General features: G+C 40.0%; 3 protein-coding genes across 6 annotated transcripts; 1 reads left to right on the top strand and 2 right to left on the bottom strand.

Annotated features, from left to right (window-relative positions):
- Positions 1-213: 213 nt before the first annotated feature.
- Positions 214-6,356, bottom strand: LOC135492205 (pleckstrin homology domain-containing family F member 2-like). Of its 3 annotated transcripts, none has more exons than XM_064778494.1 (9): positions 6,333-6,356; positions 5,562-5,626; positions 4,949-5,150; positions 4,665-4,790; positions 4,186-4,292; positions 3,780-3,927; positions 3,347-3,453; positions 2,885-2,952; positions 214-2,116 (listed from the first exon to the last, which is right to left on the bottom strand). In XM_064778494.1, exons 1-8 carry the CDS (start codon positions 6,346-6,348, stop codon positions 2,923-2,925), a joined length of 801 nt encoding a protein of 266 aa, XP_064634564.1. In that variant the 5' UTR covers positions 6,349-6,356; the 3' UTR covers positions 214-2,116; positions 2,885-2,922. The 3 variants fall into 3 exon arrangements, with proteins under 3 accessions (XP_064634564.1, XP_064634566.1, XP_064634565.1); XM_064778496.1 differs by lacking the exon at positions 6,333-6,356 and adding an exon at positions 6,251-6,273; XM_064778495.1 differs by lacking the exon at positions 2,885-2,952.
- Positions 6,357-6,750: 394 nt separating this feature from the next.
- Positions 6,751-7,934, top strand: LOC135492437 (ribonuclease kappa-like). Its single transcript, XM_064778926.1, has 2 exons — positions 6,751-6,907; positions 7,178-7,934. The coding sequence occupies exons 1-2, from the start codon at positions 6,839-6,841 to the stop codon at positions 7,403-7,405; spliced, it is 297 nt and encodes a 98-aa protein (XP_064634996.1). The 5' UTR covers positions 6,751-6,838; the 3' UTR covers positions 7,406-7,934.
- Positions 7,935-8,370: 436 nt separating this feature from the next.
- LOC135492131 (SET and MYND domain-containing protein 4-like) lies at positions 8,371-14,352 on the bottom strand. 2 transcript variants are annotated; one of them, XM_064778331.1, is made up of 15 exons: positions 14,211-14,352; positions 13,736-13,883; positions 13,413-13,508; positions 12,892-13,015; positions 12,306-12,553; positions 11,968-12,092; positions 11,641-11,746; positions 11,388-11,448; positions 11,092-11,234; positions 10,681-10,849; positions 10,203-10,332; positions 9,833-10,022; positions 9,428-9,599; positions 9,018-9,131; positions 8,371-8,681 (listed from the first exon to the last, which is right to left on the bottom strand). In XM_064778331.1, the coding sequence occupies exons 1-15, from the start codon at positions 14,339-14,341 to the stop codon at positions 8,428-8,430; spliced, it is 2,211 nt and encodes a 736-aa protein (XP_064634401.1). In that variant the 5' UTR covers positions 14,342-14,352; the 3' UTR covers positions 8,371-8,427. The 2 variants fall into 2 exon arrangements, with proteins under 2 accessions (XP_064634401.1, XP_064634402.1); XM_064778332.1 differs by lacking the exon at positions 14,211-14,352 and adding an exon at positions 13,985-14,033.
- Between the last annotated feature and the right edge of the window lie 327 nt (positions 14,353-14,679).

The following is a 14,679-nucleotide window of genomic DNA, read 5'->3' on the forward strand; positions in this document are numbered from 1 at the left end:
GGGCAGATATATTGTCCCCTCCGTGCACCATTCTTTTTTGCCTGTCATGTCCTCCTGGGGCATTTACTAAGAAGACTAGAGGGATTGACAGCGAGATATCCCAAGTCCTTACATTTGAGTACAATTTCAATTCATCTCAAGTCTTTTGAGGACATAGTCGCAACCAGAGTGCCAGCCAAGAACCATAACATGGAAGAACTGAACACAACACTCTTTCAAATAGGACAACAAAATGTATTTACAGATAAAGCAATTTTTGACCATTAAATTCTAGGTTATTGTTCTATCCATTTTCTAGTGACCTTTTTGAGTTCCAAAGAAACTGAGAATTTTCAAGAGCTTTCTCTACACTGCTGAGTGAACTATAGTACCAGGACTTGGGAGAGCAAGTCTGTAAATTAGGGTTGATATTTGAGAGGAAATATGGAAGACTCGATACAGCAGAGATAGAAATGAAATAAAACTTCAATCTTGTTTTGCCTGAAAAACACACAGCATTCCAATAAACAACTGCCCTGGATGCTAGTACACATACATGTACATGTAAAAGGATGAACTCATGGTACAGGGAAATGACCTAATTCTATAATATCATACACTGCACAGTACATTGATGCTTCCTCTCAAATTGGCCTACTTGCTGTCAATGTAGCCGCACTATCTAATACTATATACATGTCCATGGGTTGATGAGTGGTCTATTAAGTACACTTTACATGTACACTCACCACATATCTGTGGGTATCATTAACAAAATCTCCTCCCATTATCCAAGCATACATTGCATACATGTATACATGTATACATATGTACATATACATTGAAACATAGACGTGATCTTGTCCTCGTTATCAGCAACTCGGACAGCATGGATGTACATGTACATGTTTGAGTATGCAAGACCACAAGTTATTATCTTGTTATCTAATCCCTACCCTTCTGAATGTTACTTTTCATGACACCTACCAATCTTTAAAGGAAGAGGAGCCATTACTCACGTGAAGGGGCTAAAATGCAACACATGGAACATCCGAAAGTTAACAAAACCAGGGGTTTTCTGTTTTGTTGCAACACTGACAATACACACAGACAGCATTCAGTCACTGTCAAGAAAGATGCCAAGACAATGATATCAAGACAAGCAATGGAATGGGATGTCATAAGGCTTAAGTACAAATGCAAGTCCCAGGCATAAGTGGTGATGTTTTCCTGTTAATCTTGAAATAGTATCACTTGGAACTATTCAATCATGCAACGTAAATAAAGAAGTCAAGATTATACACGTACAAAATTCTACTGAAGTAATCATTAATCATGCGCATGCATTTGGAATTATCAAATAATATCAAATTCTATTTCTACCACACTGATAGTAGTTGGAGCCATACATACCATACACATTAATGTACACAAGGATCATAGTCAGCATCATGAAGTCCTTGTGCATTGGTATTTCAAACAAATGTTTATAAGGTTTGTTGTGACCTGGTTATTCACAGCGAAATGAGAAAATTGTTCATCACAAGGGAGCAGAATAACTATCGCACGAGGAATGCACCTCAGCAGGATCAGAACCTACATCTATTCCAAGATTGGAGTCGTGAGGATCAGGCACTTAATTCTAAAACCCCTTGGTCGTAAATGTACAATGGTTTATAAATGTAAAGCACATTATTTATAATGTAAAGGCCTCTTTTTGGGCACAAAGATTTTGATGTCAGCATCACAACAGTTTGGATTATTATACATCACATATCAATGTACTTTTTGGTGGTTTAGAATAGAAACTAACAACGAACAAGAGGTATTGGTTGTCTATTGAAATACACAAAATGATGATCCTCCTGAAGAAAACATAAAACAGCTGAATTCACCATGCATCTTGAATCTGACAGTCGATCCTGATATTCCACGACTAACGTCCTCTTTGTCATATTCCAATTGGTCATATCTACACTGAGTAAAGAATCGTCTCTATTGTTCCTATCAACTGAAGATTTCTATTCACACTAACCGCATCAGAATAAAATGTTCATGCGGACATATTGGATAAATATTATTGTTGCATAATATTCAGTGGAGGGTGCTATCTTCGGTTGCTTTCATTTGTTGAAGTCTGAAATGAATGATAGAAATTGATGAAAAGTGACGTGAAAGAATGGCCCTGAAGATACCGTGGGATCTTTAGCTGGGCTGTGGCAATGGCAAAGGCACTCTAGAACTGAGAATCTCAGTTTTGAGTCTCACTCAAAAACTGAAAGGCCAGAAATTTTAGAACCCTGAAAGCCACACTGGTTCAATAAACAGAGAAACAAAACAGGGTATATCCCAGATTCGAACCTAGCCCTTATGTGTAGCACATGTAGATCAATAGGGTCAACCACAAAGGATGTCAGGTTCCTCGCAACTGTAAACTAACTGCATTAAGACTGTAAAATACTTGGGCTATAACTTTGAGGTAATTGTCTTAAAGCAAACAGAATCAGAACTTTAACAGAAATGGATGTGTAACCAAATAAACTGCCAAAGAACTGAAACTGGACAGAGGAGGATGCTTATTCACAGCAAGTGCGATACAGGACAGCTTGGTGACAAAGCAAGAAAAACTACACAAACACAGATAGATGTATGTTTAAGGAATTGCTACCAAAACCAGAGCTATTAGTTGTCAAACCAAACACTGCGAGGGAGCTAAAATTCAGGCCAAATCATAGGCGGCACCTGAGGTTATAGGTAGAAGGAAGACTCCACCAGAGCGAAATTCAGTGATGTTCAATGTTAGACAACGACTGGGTTCATTCATTGCACTCCCAACTATCCTATCCAGCAGACCAAGTTAAGAACTACATCATGTAGGAAAGTGCGTTTAACAACAGATAATTACCTCTGAAAATAAAACACTCTGGTCTGCTGCTAGAGTGTTCACTCCTTTTTGTCTTCATAGAAAGTTGGCTAAATGAAAAACAAACACAATAAGCAAACAAAACCAAAACCAAAAGACAAGCAGGACAACTCAAACTCTAACAAAAGTGTTTCTGTTGGCTGTACAGTGCAAAGGGAAAATACCCTGGCCACCAAGTGTGAACTTCTAGGCAGTTCACGACAAACATAAAGCGAGGTAGGATCATGCAGGTGAAAGGGATACAAAGTGAGGTACAGGTGATAATATAACATCAATCTAAATGTAAAGTGCATAAAGTAAAAAACACATGCAAACACAATGTCAAGAGATAGAAATTTCTCCAACATGAAGCAAAACAATTAAAATGTTGAAATAATAATGCCCTCATAACTTTGTATGGCAGAGAGGAAAGGGCACGGAGCACAGAATCTGAGTTACGCTCACCTCTGAATCCTTTTCAGCATCAGCCACATTGCCTGTCATCGCCCCATTGTTTGTTTCTTCCTCATCCTCCGACGATGAGCTGTCTGAGCTATCACCTTGCGTCACATCTGAAAGGTACAAATTATGAATTTGAGGTGATTTGAACACAAATGGTATCATCTGTGTGCTGACCAAGTATCAGCATGAAATGACACCCGTGGGGTTAAACATTGTTACATCATCTACTTCTTCCGAGTTGCCATATTTCTGTGTAACACGTACTGCACTTGCCACCTGAAAAAATCAACTCCTACTCTTCACATCGCAGTCTTTTATCGCCAGTAGATTCTCCAGTGAGATGACTCAATACCAATGGAACTAGCCTTGACCAATGGCTGTGACATACCGGAAGAATACAGTAGGCAAGGTCAACTGAAGTTTTCTATCCACGTACCTGACTTAGCACTCATTTTGGACTCGTCTGAAGCACTGTCATAACACTGGTCACACACTCTCAGTGGTTTTGTTGATTGCATAGGAAGGGACTGTCTCTTGGTGGAGCACATACCACAAACGACTAAACCACACTTTCTACAGTGGTGCTGAAAACAAATTGTGACTTAAATCATGGATGCGAAAAGGAAGCTGGCACTGGTAGCAGCACAGCTTTTATCAAACTGAGATTTAATCAAATCCATGATATGTAAAGCCGGCATAGATTGGATTTTGCTGGCCACAGACCTTTTTGTGAGGGCACTGAATCATGAAAAGCTGGCATCTTCATTAACCCTGTGACACATTTAGTGACCCAGATCGTGGCCCCCCAAAAAAGACACAACTTTCCTCCGTATTTCACTCACCCTTCTCTGGAGGACTGTGAATGCGACCTTCTTACACAGCATACACTTGGGGGCCTCCGAATCGGGGATCCAAACAGGTGACACATCGCTGGTTTGTGAATGACCTCCTGGATGGAGAAGAGCCACAAGAAATGTCAACATGGTACAACATGACAAGGTTGAGTTGACACAGCGTGTCCTTAGATTATGAAATACAGCCAAGATGATTGTCCAGTTACTTCCTATATCCTAGCATTTTTATATTGCTTTGGTTTCAACATTTTCGGGTAGGCTCAACACCTCAATTGCCCAGATTTAGACATTTTAGCTCACAGCAAGTTATACATACCCATGATTTACCCGAGCTGGGGCCCAGGGTAGGATATCAAACCAGCTGCGGCACAGACCTTCTGGTCAAGGTTAATTAAATCCAAGTGGCTTTCACTCATTTAAAGCACTGTCTAAAGCAAGTTAATTTCACACATGAAGACCACACTTACCTTTGGCTAACAAGTCCTGCACACACTTGTTTATATGTGCCATCCATTCCGATTTTTCTGTAGCAGTAGCAGCATAGACGGCAAATGACTTCTTAGGACTGACAATCTGCCAACCATTCCGCAGACCTTCAAATGTGAAAGAAACTTACTTGTTAGTTTTGTAATATGACTGAGTATATTAGGACAGCAACGACAACATGGTCCGCCTAAAAACACATTTACAAAGAGTACATGAAAAAAATTCCATCAGCTTGAAACCGAAGCAAGCATCCTGGGTTACTAACCATCTGTATCCTCCAATGACTTCAACTTGACATCCATCAGGTCAATTATATGCTGCATAGTATACTTTTTCTTGTTCATCACAATATTGCCATAAACTAGGATATCGTTCATGAGGAAGAATTGGCGGGGTTTGGGACCTTTCCGGCACATCTTGGTCAGGACTCCCTCCCCAACCAGTACTCTGCCAGGCACACATAATGGCTGAAATAAACAACATTTTGAGATTGTAAAACAATAGCCTCAAAATACCCACTGGGAATGCTTCCTCATTACTCCAATATAAGAAACATTCATAAAATCTATTCTAGGACAAACAACAACAGTTGATCAAGAACTTGACATCATGATTCGAGAATCGTCAGCTCAGCATACACTTGTAACCATCAGTTTGAATTTCCACTCATGTCACTGTACATTTGATAACCTCATAGTGTCATAGTCATACGGGACTGTGAATGTAGTCACCCTGGCTAATCAGTATTCTGTTATTCCCTCTCAAACATGAACAACTAATGGCATGTCCACTCGCTGCGTCACTCTCACAGGCATATGCCAGTGTATATGAAATACAAAATTAGACCTAAGATTGTTTTCAAAAGCCTTATTCCTTACCTGTCCAGAGCTGCCAAAGGCTTTTTCAACACCAGCAATTCGCCGGTTGTTGACCTCTGTGTTAACTGAAAGAACATTTTTGAAAAGAAATCACTTTGAGGCAGCATGTACATTTTTTTATACAGATTTATATAGGCCTTACGCATATGCCGTAGCAATTGAAAAAAGGGGCTCAAAGAAAGTATATATATACATGTATAACTATAATAACATGATATAAAATTGCTTCTTTCCTTGAAAACTGCACAAACGACCATAATAATCAACACTAATACAACCAATCTAATGAATGACTAACAATGTCAGACCATCATGAGTCGTTTATATTAACTGACAAAATAAAAATAGCCGCGGACTTGTCACCAGAGTCTTGACACTGGGTGCACTTGACACAAGTGATGTAGGATGTAGGCCTACATGATACATCGCCATGGGCCGAACAAAAGACCAGATGACGTAGAAAGCAAAAAAACTTAATGATTGTGTAATGGGGTCTAGGCCTACCGGTATACGAGATGTCATTATGATCATGTCGGACAATATTGATCTTGATGACATCATGATCATGATCATCATCATTCATGACCAATTTGGGATAGTCTGCTAACGCCAAAGTAACACCAAATCAACCCAATAAATCGCACATCTTCAGCAACAGAAAAGGTCTATAGATAAAGCTACGTCCATACTTGACCAAGCTGGCCATCATTTAGTCCGTTGTTCTGATGATTTTGATCAAAAACTACATGCAAAAACGATCAACACCCCTACCAAGTCTGTCCACCATCTTGAACTTCCTGCATCACGTGATGTCACACTCTCCAGTCGCTAGCAAACTTTTTCTAACGCTGCCAGTTGAGCTGGCGGTGGGATATCAGAGACTGTTTACTTTCTAATTGCTTATGTTTCACCGCGATAAAAATAAATCTTAAGTGTTTGCCAAAACATGATCGCAGAAAAAAACATTTTTCAATAAAAAGTGCAGGTCTACAAAGAACGTTGCTAGATACACACAGAACTTATTTTTTTGAACTGCCAAAAGCTCTATTAATGCCCACATATTTCTACTGCATTTGTTGGCAATTTTTTGACCAACCACAAATTTCGCACACGATGGCGGTGATTATTACAAAGACATAAATGATTCATGCAGTGTATTCGTAAAGAGAGATTGTCAAGTCACATGATTTTTGGTCTATTTCACAGGAAGAAACCTACAGATAGAAATTTTTGTTACAATTTCACCTTTTTACTCGCATTAGACTACTAAATCAGCAATGCCGATTTGCGGGCTTAAGTGCTCGATATGCTGGGTCGTTTTAGGAGTCTGGGGAATAATTCAGTTGGTTAGTATTCGAAAGAAAGTACATAAAATATGCCAAGCAGCCAAGCACTGAGGCTGAGCAGCCAAGCAAAAAGTGGCCTAATACATGCAAATCAAGTCACAAGCAGTGCAAGTGCAATGTACATATCACATGCACTGTAGTGTTATTTTGTAGTATAATTGCTGCATGCAATATAATGCCTTAAGATGTTCTATGATTATTTTTGTGGGTCCATACACGGTCACACTATAGCCTTACAGGCCTACTCTCATTTCCTCTTATTCCTTTCAGGCCCTAATGGGTGTCTTCCTCCGTGTACATGCTGTGGCCTTTGCAGAAGATTTACCGATAAATGATGCAGAGTGGGAAGCTAGCAAGTGGAACATGGACTATGTCTATAAAAAATACGATGCTGCTTCAAATAACTGTTTCGTTGCAGCTGGAGTATATGTGTGCATCCTAGTGTTTTCTGGAATTCAGTACCGATTGAACACGAGGCAGAATTATGTTATGCAATAAAGTGAGATGAAAGAAAAGACATAATAGTAAGACCCATCAAGTTCATCCTGCCATCTTGCTTACAATAGACGAGAGCTTGAGAAAGTCACACATTCCGAGTCAATGAGCCTCAGTTTTGAGAGAACAGCCTGCAGGTGAACATAAATGCAACTTTGCCTGGAGATCTTTTTGACTTTCAATTGATTCAAAAGGTTACATATTTTGAAATGCAATTCGTTAATTGACACTAGATGAAGAAAACTATAGAAATGTATTTGTTTTTGGGTGTTACTGATTATGAACAGTACTTCAGTCCTGTTTTCAACTTCATCTAAAAGCAAATCAAATAGGTGTATATGGGTTCATGTGGTAAAGCATGTATGAAGACATACTTTTGGTATGGTACATAGACAAGTAATGTGAATTCTGTAAAAATGTAAATTATGTTAAGTAAGGGAGAATACATGTAAGTGGGTTGTAATTATTTATTGTTGTCTAGGGGGGCACACAGATGGTGTAGAAATAGAATACAATATACATGTCATAACTATATTATTTTGTCACTTTTCTGTTTTAACTTCCAACATAGTCCTTGGAGTTGTGTTATGAGAGACAAATCCATTGCTAGGTAGATGAGACACACACATTTGTCTTCCTACCAAAATCAGGACAGAGCCCAGTTCAAACCAGTTATTTTCCTTTCCGAGATGTTGTGGCATGGCTTCCTGACACCCAGTCATACTGAGGACAAACAACCTGGGTATATGGAGGACAACGTCACAACCTGTGTATCCAGGCTGTGGGGGCTTCTGGACCAACATTGCTCTGGGACCTTTATTGAGAGGACAGTTTTAATAATCAGCAAAGAATATAGGACTACCTTCATACTCGAAATCTAATGCCAGCTTTTCAGGCCCTTCATTGTCTTTTGAGACTCTCATCACAAACCGAAGAAGTCACCAGATATTTTTCCAACAAAATCATTTATTTCTTGCCTTAAATTTACAACAAAGGTGCCATTTATCTAAATGCCAAGGAACCCTTCACTTCACATCCAGCAAACATGTTTGCATCTCTAGCAAGTCTTTAGTCACAGGATGAGAACTCCCATAATGACTGGTCAGAATCTTCAACGCTTTCTTGATCACCATCAATGCTTCATCCTCCTTGTGATCATTGAAAAGGATCTGTGCCAGTTTGTGAAGTTCATTGCCTAACTCGATGCTGCGAGATCCAAACATCTTCTTTATCGTTTGGATGCTTCTTTTCAAGTATTTGGCAGCTTCAAGAAAGTTCTCTGAAAAAAAGAGGGAGAACTTATTGACCACCATTGGACATAATGAGGGACAGTTCACTTAAAAATTACATCAAAAGGGCTCTCTGGTTTTGTTGTCTGATCTCATGTGCATGAGGTGGTTGTGCATACATCACTGTGTTCTAATTTTTTCCATTTGCGAGATATACCATCCTGACTCTCATGCATTTGCATCACCACTATATCGGGATCCACTTAGCGATCGCAAAACATTGGGGGTCAAGATGATGATTTACATGTACATGTACGTATTTTTATGTCTGTACATGTATGGTGGTTTGGAAAGGGCTTCTAAGTGAGCATGGGAAAACTGCCTACCTGATGTAGCATAGCACCTGGCGAGGACATCCTGGACTTCTGCCAGATCCTTGTTGTGACGATACATGACAGCCTCTCGTAGCTTTAGGCAGTCATGAAGTTCAGAGAGAGCTCCTGACGATTAAAAAGAAAAAAGTGATACACTCAGCTAATCTTGACTTCACCTTCCCTCAAGGAAGGATGAGAACACCGAGTAACTTATCCAGAATACATATGATGATCTAGGTTTGTCTTGACTAGTCGTCCACAGACAACAGATTTGTATGCACACTGCCGCCTGTCCTCTTACAAAAGGAGGTATTGAGCAAGAAAGGTCGGTTGCTTAACTGCTAATAACAATTGGTTACATCACTTGATCATATCACTGTTGACAAACATGTCTTGAGATGTATTTGCATTTGCTCTCTCACCTCCTATGTCATTTTTCTCTAGCTTGGTCACTCCATACACGAACATGTTATGGGCCAGAACAACCTTCTCCAGCATCTTGTCACTATCACATGCCACACGGCCGCACTCTTCACACACCATGTCTGGTTTGGGGAGACTCAATGGACCGCTGCAGTCTGGACATTTAAGTGCCTGAAATGAAAAAGATACTAAAAAATGGGCATGATGGGTCTTGGGTCTCTGCCAGATATAACTGTAATGACTTCCCAAACAGAACCCCATTTTTCAGAAACAAGGTGTACATGTACATGTTAGGATATCAATCTGCTACAGGCACATACAGCTAGGCCCCAGACAAGCCTGGTATACGTGATATACCTTACTACAGCTTTACCTTTCATTATCACTTTCTTACAAAGACATACCTGATAAAATGACCTGTCCTCTCTCTGCTGACAAGGCTCACATTTACAACTAAAGAAATACTGGTCTTTAAGGATCTGCTGCCTCTCAGATGTGTTCATCTTTTTGTGATGAGGGCCATAACAGTTATAAACTTGCTCCCCTTTTGGTATCTCTCTTGTGGCTCGTACCACCAGCATATCATTGTGGAAACTGGAACGAAGAACATTAAACTGAATATGAAACAATCAGAGAGTTGTCCTGGGGCAAGAAAAGTGGTAAGTGCTACATCTACAATATGCCAACAGGCGGCCAGAAGAATACATGTATTCAAAGAACAAAGAACAGACATGAAAAGAATCATGTATGAAATTGGTTTCCAGTATGACTCACCTTGAAATGATATTGGGCTTACAGGAATGGTTCATCAGACTCGCAGTAGGATAGATAGCAGTGGCAATGCGGACCTGGCTCACAGTCTCTACATCAGCAGTACTGGACAAATTGACATCGGGTTTTAAACCTGTAAATGCAAGGTCTTATACAACTTTCTGTAATAGGTAAATATGGGTACTCTAAGTACGTGTACGAAAACATGAAAAAGATCCCCCAGTGTACACCGCACAATTGAAGGAAGTGCAGCTAGACTATTGTGTAATCAAATATCTCGAGGCAACAGAAGGCAACTCAACTTTAATCTGTCAGTTGATCTACCAGACCAGAATACTGGGAGAAATGAAACGAAATTTGATCAGATACATGTTGCTCGACATTTGGTCATTGAAGGGGACAAGTTGCACTGCAGTTCAATTGAAATATTATTGTGAGGATGCATGTGGACAAAAGGAAAGAATAGGTTGGGACATCCTACCTGTGATAGCATGTGCATTACAGACTAGCTGCTGTATGTGCCTCAGCAACAGGCCGCCAATGTACTGCTTGTCCGGTGAAAGAGTGAACGCCCCGTCGAGTGTGGCATCCATGTCACTTTCTGGGAAGAATTGGCAATGTACAAGGCACTTCAGCAATAGAACAGCAGTCTGGAAATGAAAGGGTGAAAAGTAATAGAAATCCAGTGACAAGAATGAGGCTCACTGTTATGTTGACTCTACGCTCATTTCAATGGCTTGAATAAGTCTTACTTGTACAGTAGGAAGTGCAGAATGTGTGTACAGCCTGAAATCTGAGGACAGCTACTACTGCAACCGCTAAAACAGGTTCATGTTCACCATTTTATAAAAGTTCTAAAGATAGCAAAACAAAATCAACATTGAAAGCTTACCATGGTGTATTGAAAGACGTCTTCAACCTTCATCTTGTCTGAGTGTGGCATGAGGTGGTAAACGGAGGGATACCCGAAGTCATATACGCCCTCTTTGGTCAGCCCTGGGACTTGTTCTGTTGATTTATAATCATCCTTGGATTCTGTAATGCCAAATGTAAAGGCTCAGGCTGGAGACGATGAGTTCAGATACCTGCATCACTGGCCGAGTTGCATGTACTACTAGGCACTGACAATAAGCACAAATAGCATAATGTCAACAACTGGTTTAACCTTCTTTCATATCTGTGACTTACCAAGGAGGTATTGTAACCCAGCTGTCAGAACGATTCGTAGACTGAGATGGGCTATTCCAACCTGCAAGAATAATGAAGACTAAGTCACATTCACCCAACAATATCCAAACTGATAAACCAAAGATATGGGGAGCTTGAAATGAACACCACTTTAAATCGGACCAAGAATTAGTAGTCTTTCTTTGTTCTTGACCATACACAGTTTGGCCGATTGCTTCTAGTGAATGCAAGTTGAATCATAAGCTATACTTACTGAATGAAAGAGATTCAAGTAGCCACACTCATACTGATGATAAGTCTCCCACGACTTTGATTTGCAGTCTTGAGAACAGAATCGGACATCAGTGCACAGATCACACCTGCAATAAAAGCACAAGTTTGTATTACGACATTGTGTCTTGTGTCTCGGTTAAACAGTCATATTCTGTGCAAAACAAAAGAAGCCCAACCTAAACTGGAGGCCTGCACAAATCTCTAATATCTTTCAGCAGGGCCATCCTTTATCTGAGTTTTTGTCTTTATTTGTCTTTGGTAACACATACCACTGTGGCATCTAATGCCAAGCGACTCAGAATCTTACCCTATAGGCGCTAGGATGGGCTTGAAACAATGATGACAATGAGTATCGTAATGCGACGGAAGAAGAACCGCAGAGAAGGGTTGCTCAACTATCAATGTGTCTCCTGTCTGTATACTATCAACTGCCTGAAAATAACAATAAGAAACAACTTCATGAGATCAAGTTGTTAAAAAAAAGTGTGTTTCCTATCCCTTATTGAAGGCCTGAAGAACTAGAGGCAACTTCATCAGACATAGGTATATTTGATGACCGACTCAACATTTGAATGCAATGGTAGGTACATGTACTGACTTTCCGTTATTCTCGACACAATTATCAGTAGGCCTATCATAACTCACCACCAGGTGTCTCCCTTGGTCCTCATTAAACCCCAGCCCCACTGCTCTTGTAGCTTGAGTGATGGTACTGCTTGGTCCATAACTAATAACAGGAACCTCTGTTGGCATGTTCTTGTCCTCAGGTGGAGCATCGTTTTCTTCCCGTAAAACCTGGTCCAATAATTGTAATACTTCTTTCTTCACAGACTCCTGTCTTTCAGGAGTGAGCGAGGTCGCAGTGCCAATCGATTCCAATGCTGCCACCAATGCTATAACAAAGTGAAGAGCCATAAGTTGAAACCTGAGCCATTCTGAAGACAATGATATCAAAGCATCAGAGTACATTTTCTCAGCAATCTGCGAGTGTAAATTGTATTTCTTTGAGGGTGATGAGAACATCCAAATTTCACTGAGGCTACTAGATGTGCCAAAGTGGGCTGTAGGCCAGCGCCAACATCACCCTCCCTCACCCATAAAGTAGTCATTCAGTTCAAACTGAGCCTGAACGTTGTCACAGCATTCCAAAAATACCTTCTCTAATGATTCATGTATTGATTTACGTGGATCGATATCAGTTTTGAGAATCATAATGCATAAGTATGGCTACCTTGCCTTGCCTCTTCAAACTTGTGCAGTTCAATCAGACATTGTCCTTTTCTTTGGTACAACTTGTATTGAAGATGATCAGGATAACTTGCCTCCAGTGCATGAGCAATATCATCTAAACACATCTACATGAATGAGAGATACAGTCAATGATATCAAGCCGAAACATAAACTGACAACAAACCCCACTCTTTTGACATCTAGCTGAAGCTGACCCAAGATGGAAAAGGATGCAAGGGGTAAAACAAAAAACTAATTTCTTGACATAACACTGATTTCCAACAATGATTTCTGTATAAAATTCTTACAGATAGCTGTCTGAAATGTCTGATAGCATAAGCCCCATATGTCTGATTGCTATTTGTGTTAATGATGTTGTAAAAATCGGGCAACCTCCCAACTGACGAAGAAGACATCATCACTCAAGCTCATCCACATTACTTTTTATGATGCGATTTGTCTGGGGTATCCAAATTATGTCGACAGGGATATCGGTAAGGGTTTGACAATAAGGGCTCTTACTTGATACTCCTGAAGATGAAACAGAGCAGCACTTCTATTGGCAAACCCTAAGCTTTGTTCTTTACCATCGCTTTCTATTGGTGCATTCAAGATACTCTGAAAACAGAGATGGAAAAATAACCTCTTTTGATTGAGTAATGAATAACTCTGGAATGGGTTTGAGAAGAATAAGTATGAAAATTGAACTAAAATAAATGTAACTAAAGCCACATTTCGAATCCCTACGATTATTCCCAAGACACTTTCATTCATTAGTTCTAATCTTACAATATATGCAATTGCAAAGGGGGCCTAGATCTACCATATGATTTGGCAAAAGATACCTTGGTATAGGTTTCAACAGCTTGTCTATAGTTCTTCCTCTGGAATTGCTTGTTGCCATCAGATCTAAGTGTGTGGGATTTTGTGGACCACTTGGTTGACTTCCTCCTGGGTACTTCAGAAAAGTACCCATTCACCCATGGCACCTCTCTGAAAAAAACAAATTGGAAAATCAGCCATGTCACTTATGTGGATGCTCTTAATTTGGGCAAAGCAATTAAAACTAATAATAGAACTCCTTCAAAACTTACTGAATGCTCATTTAAAACCCTGCAGGCTGTTCTCTGCTGGAAAACAAAGTACAGACTCCAGCCCTTGAAATGAGCAATCACTACGTTTTGAAATAGTTCTAATTGCTTTAGGATTTGGAGGTGTGCACAGTGAGTGAGTGAGTGATATGGACATGGTCTGTCATGTCATGGTATTAAAGGGGAGTCTTGAAAGAGAAATGTAAATCTACACCAAGTGGTGACATACTCGACTAATTTTTCCCCCCAACAGGTTGCTACTCTATCTTCATTATCTCTTGAACAAGAAAACGCTTCAAACCAGTCACAAGTTGGGACATTATCTGTGATTTTATCAAGAAATTTCTGCCAAGGGAGCATTTTGGCCTCCATATCTGTCACCGGTGTAATACTATTTTAGGTATTTCTTTTTTTAAAACCAAACAAACACTCATCAAAACATATCAATAGGTATAGGCAAATAGTTTTCTTGCTCAAATATCCAATAAAATTGGTGATTATTTAGTAAAGAGGAGTGAAATCCACTTTTGGTTTGACCATTTCTGTTGCATCACAAATAAACTAAATTTGTTACGCCACCTAGCGCAATCTCCCGGGCGCCGGGTCAAATGTCCAATTTACATGCACCCGCTGAAATCGTCAGTAGGTCGAGTGATACTTGGCGGCAAGGATCACCGTTGACGACGCTTGGAGAGTTC

This window comes from Lineus longissimus, chromosome 8 (assembly GCF_910592395.1).
Source record: "Lineus longissimus chromosome 8, tnLinLong1.2, whole genome shotgun sequence".
NCBI lineage: Eukaryota > Metazoa > Nemertea > Pilidiophora > Heteronemertea > Lineidae > Lineus > Lineus longissimus.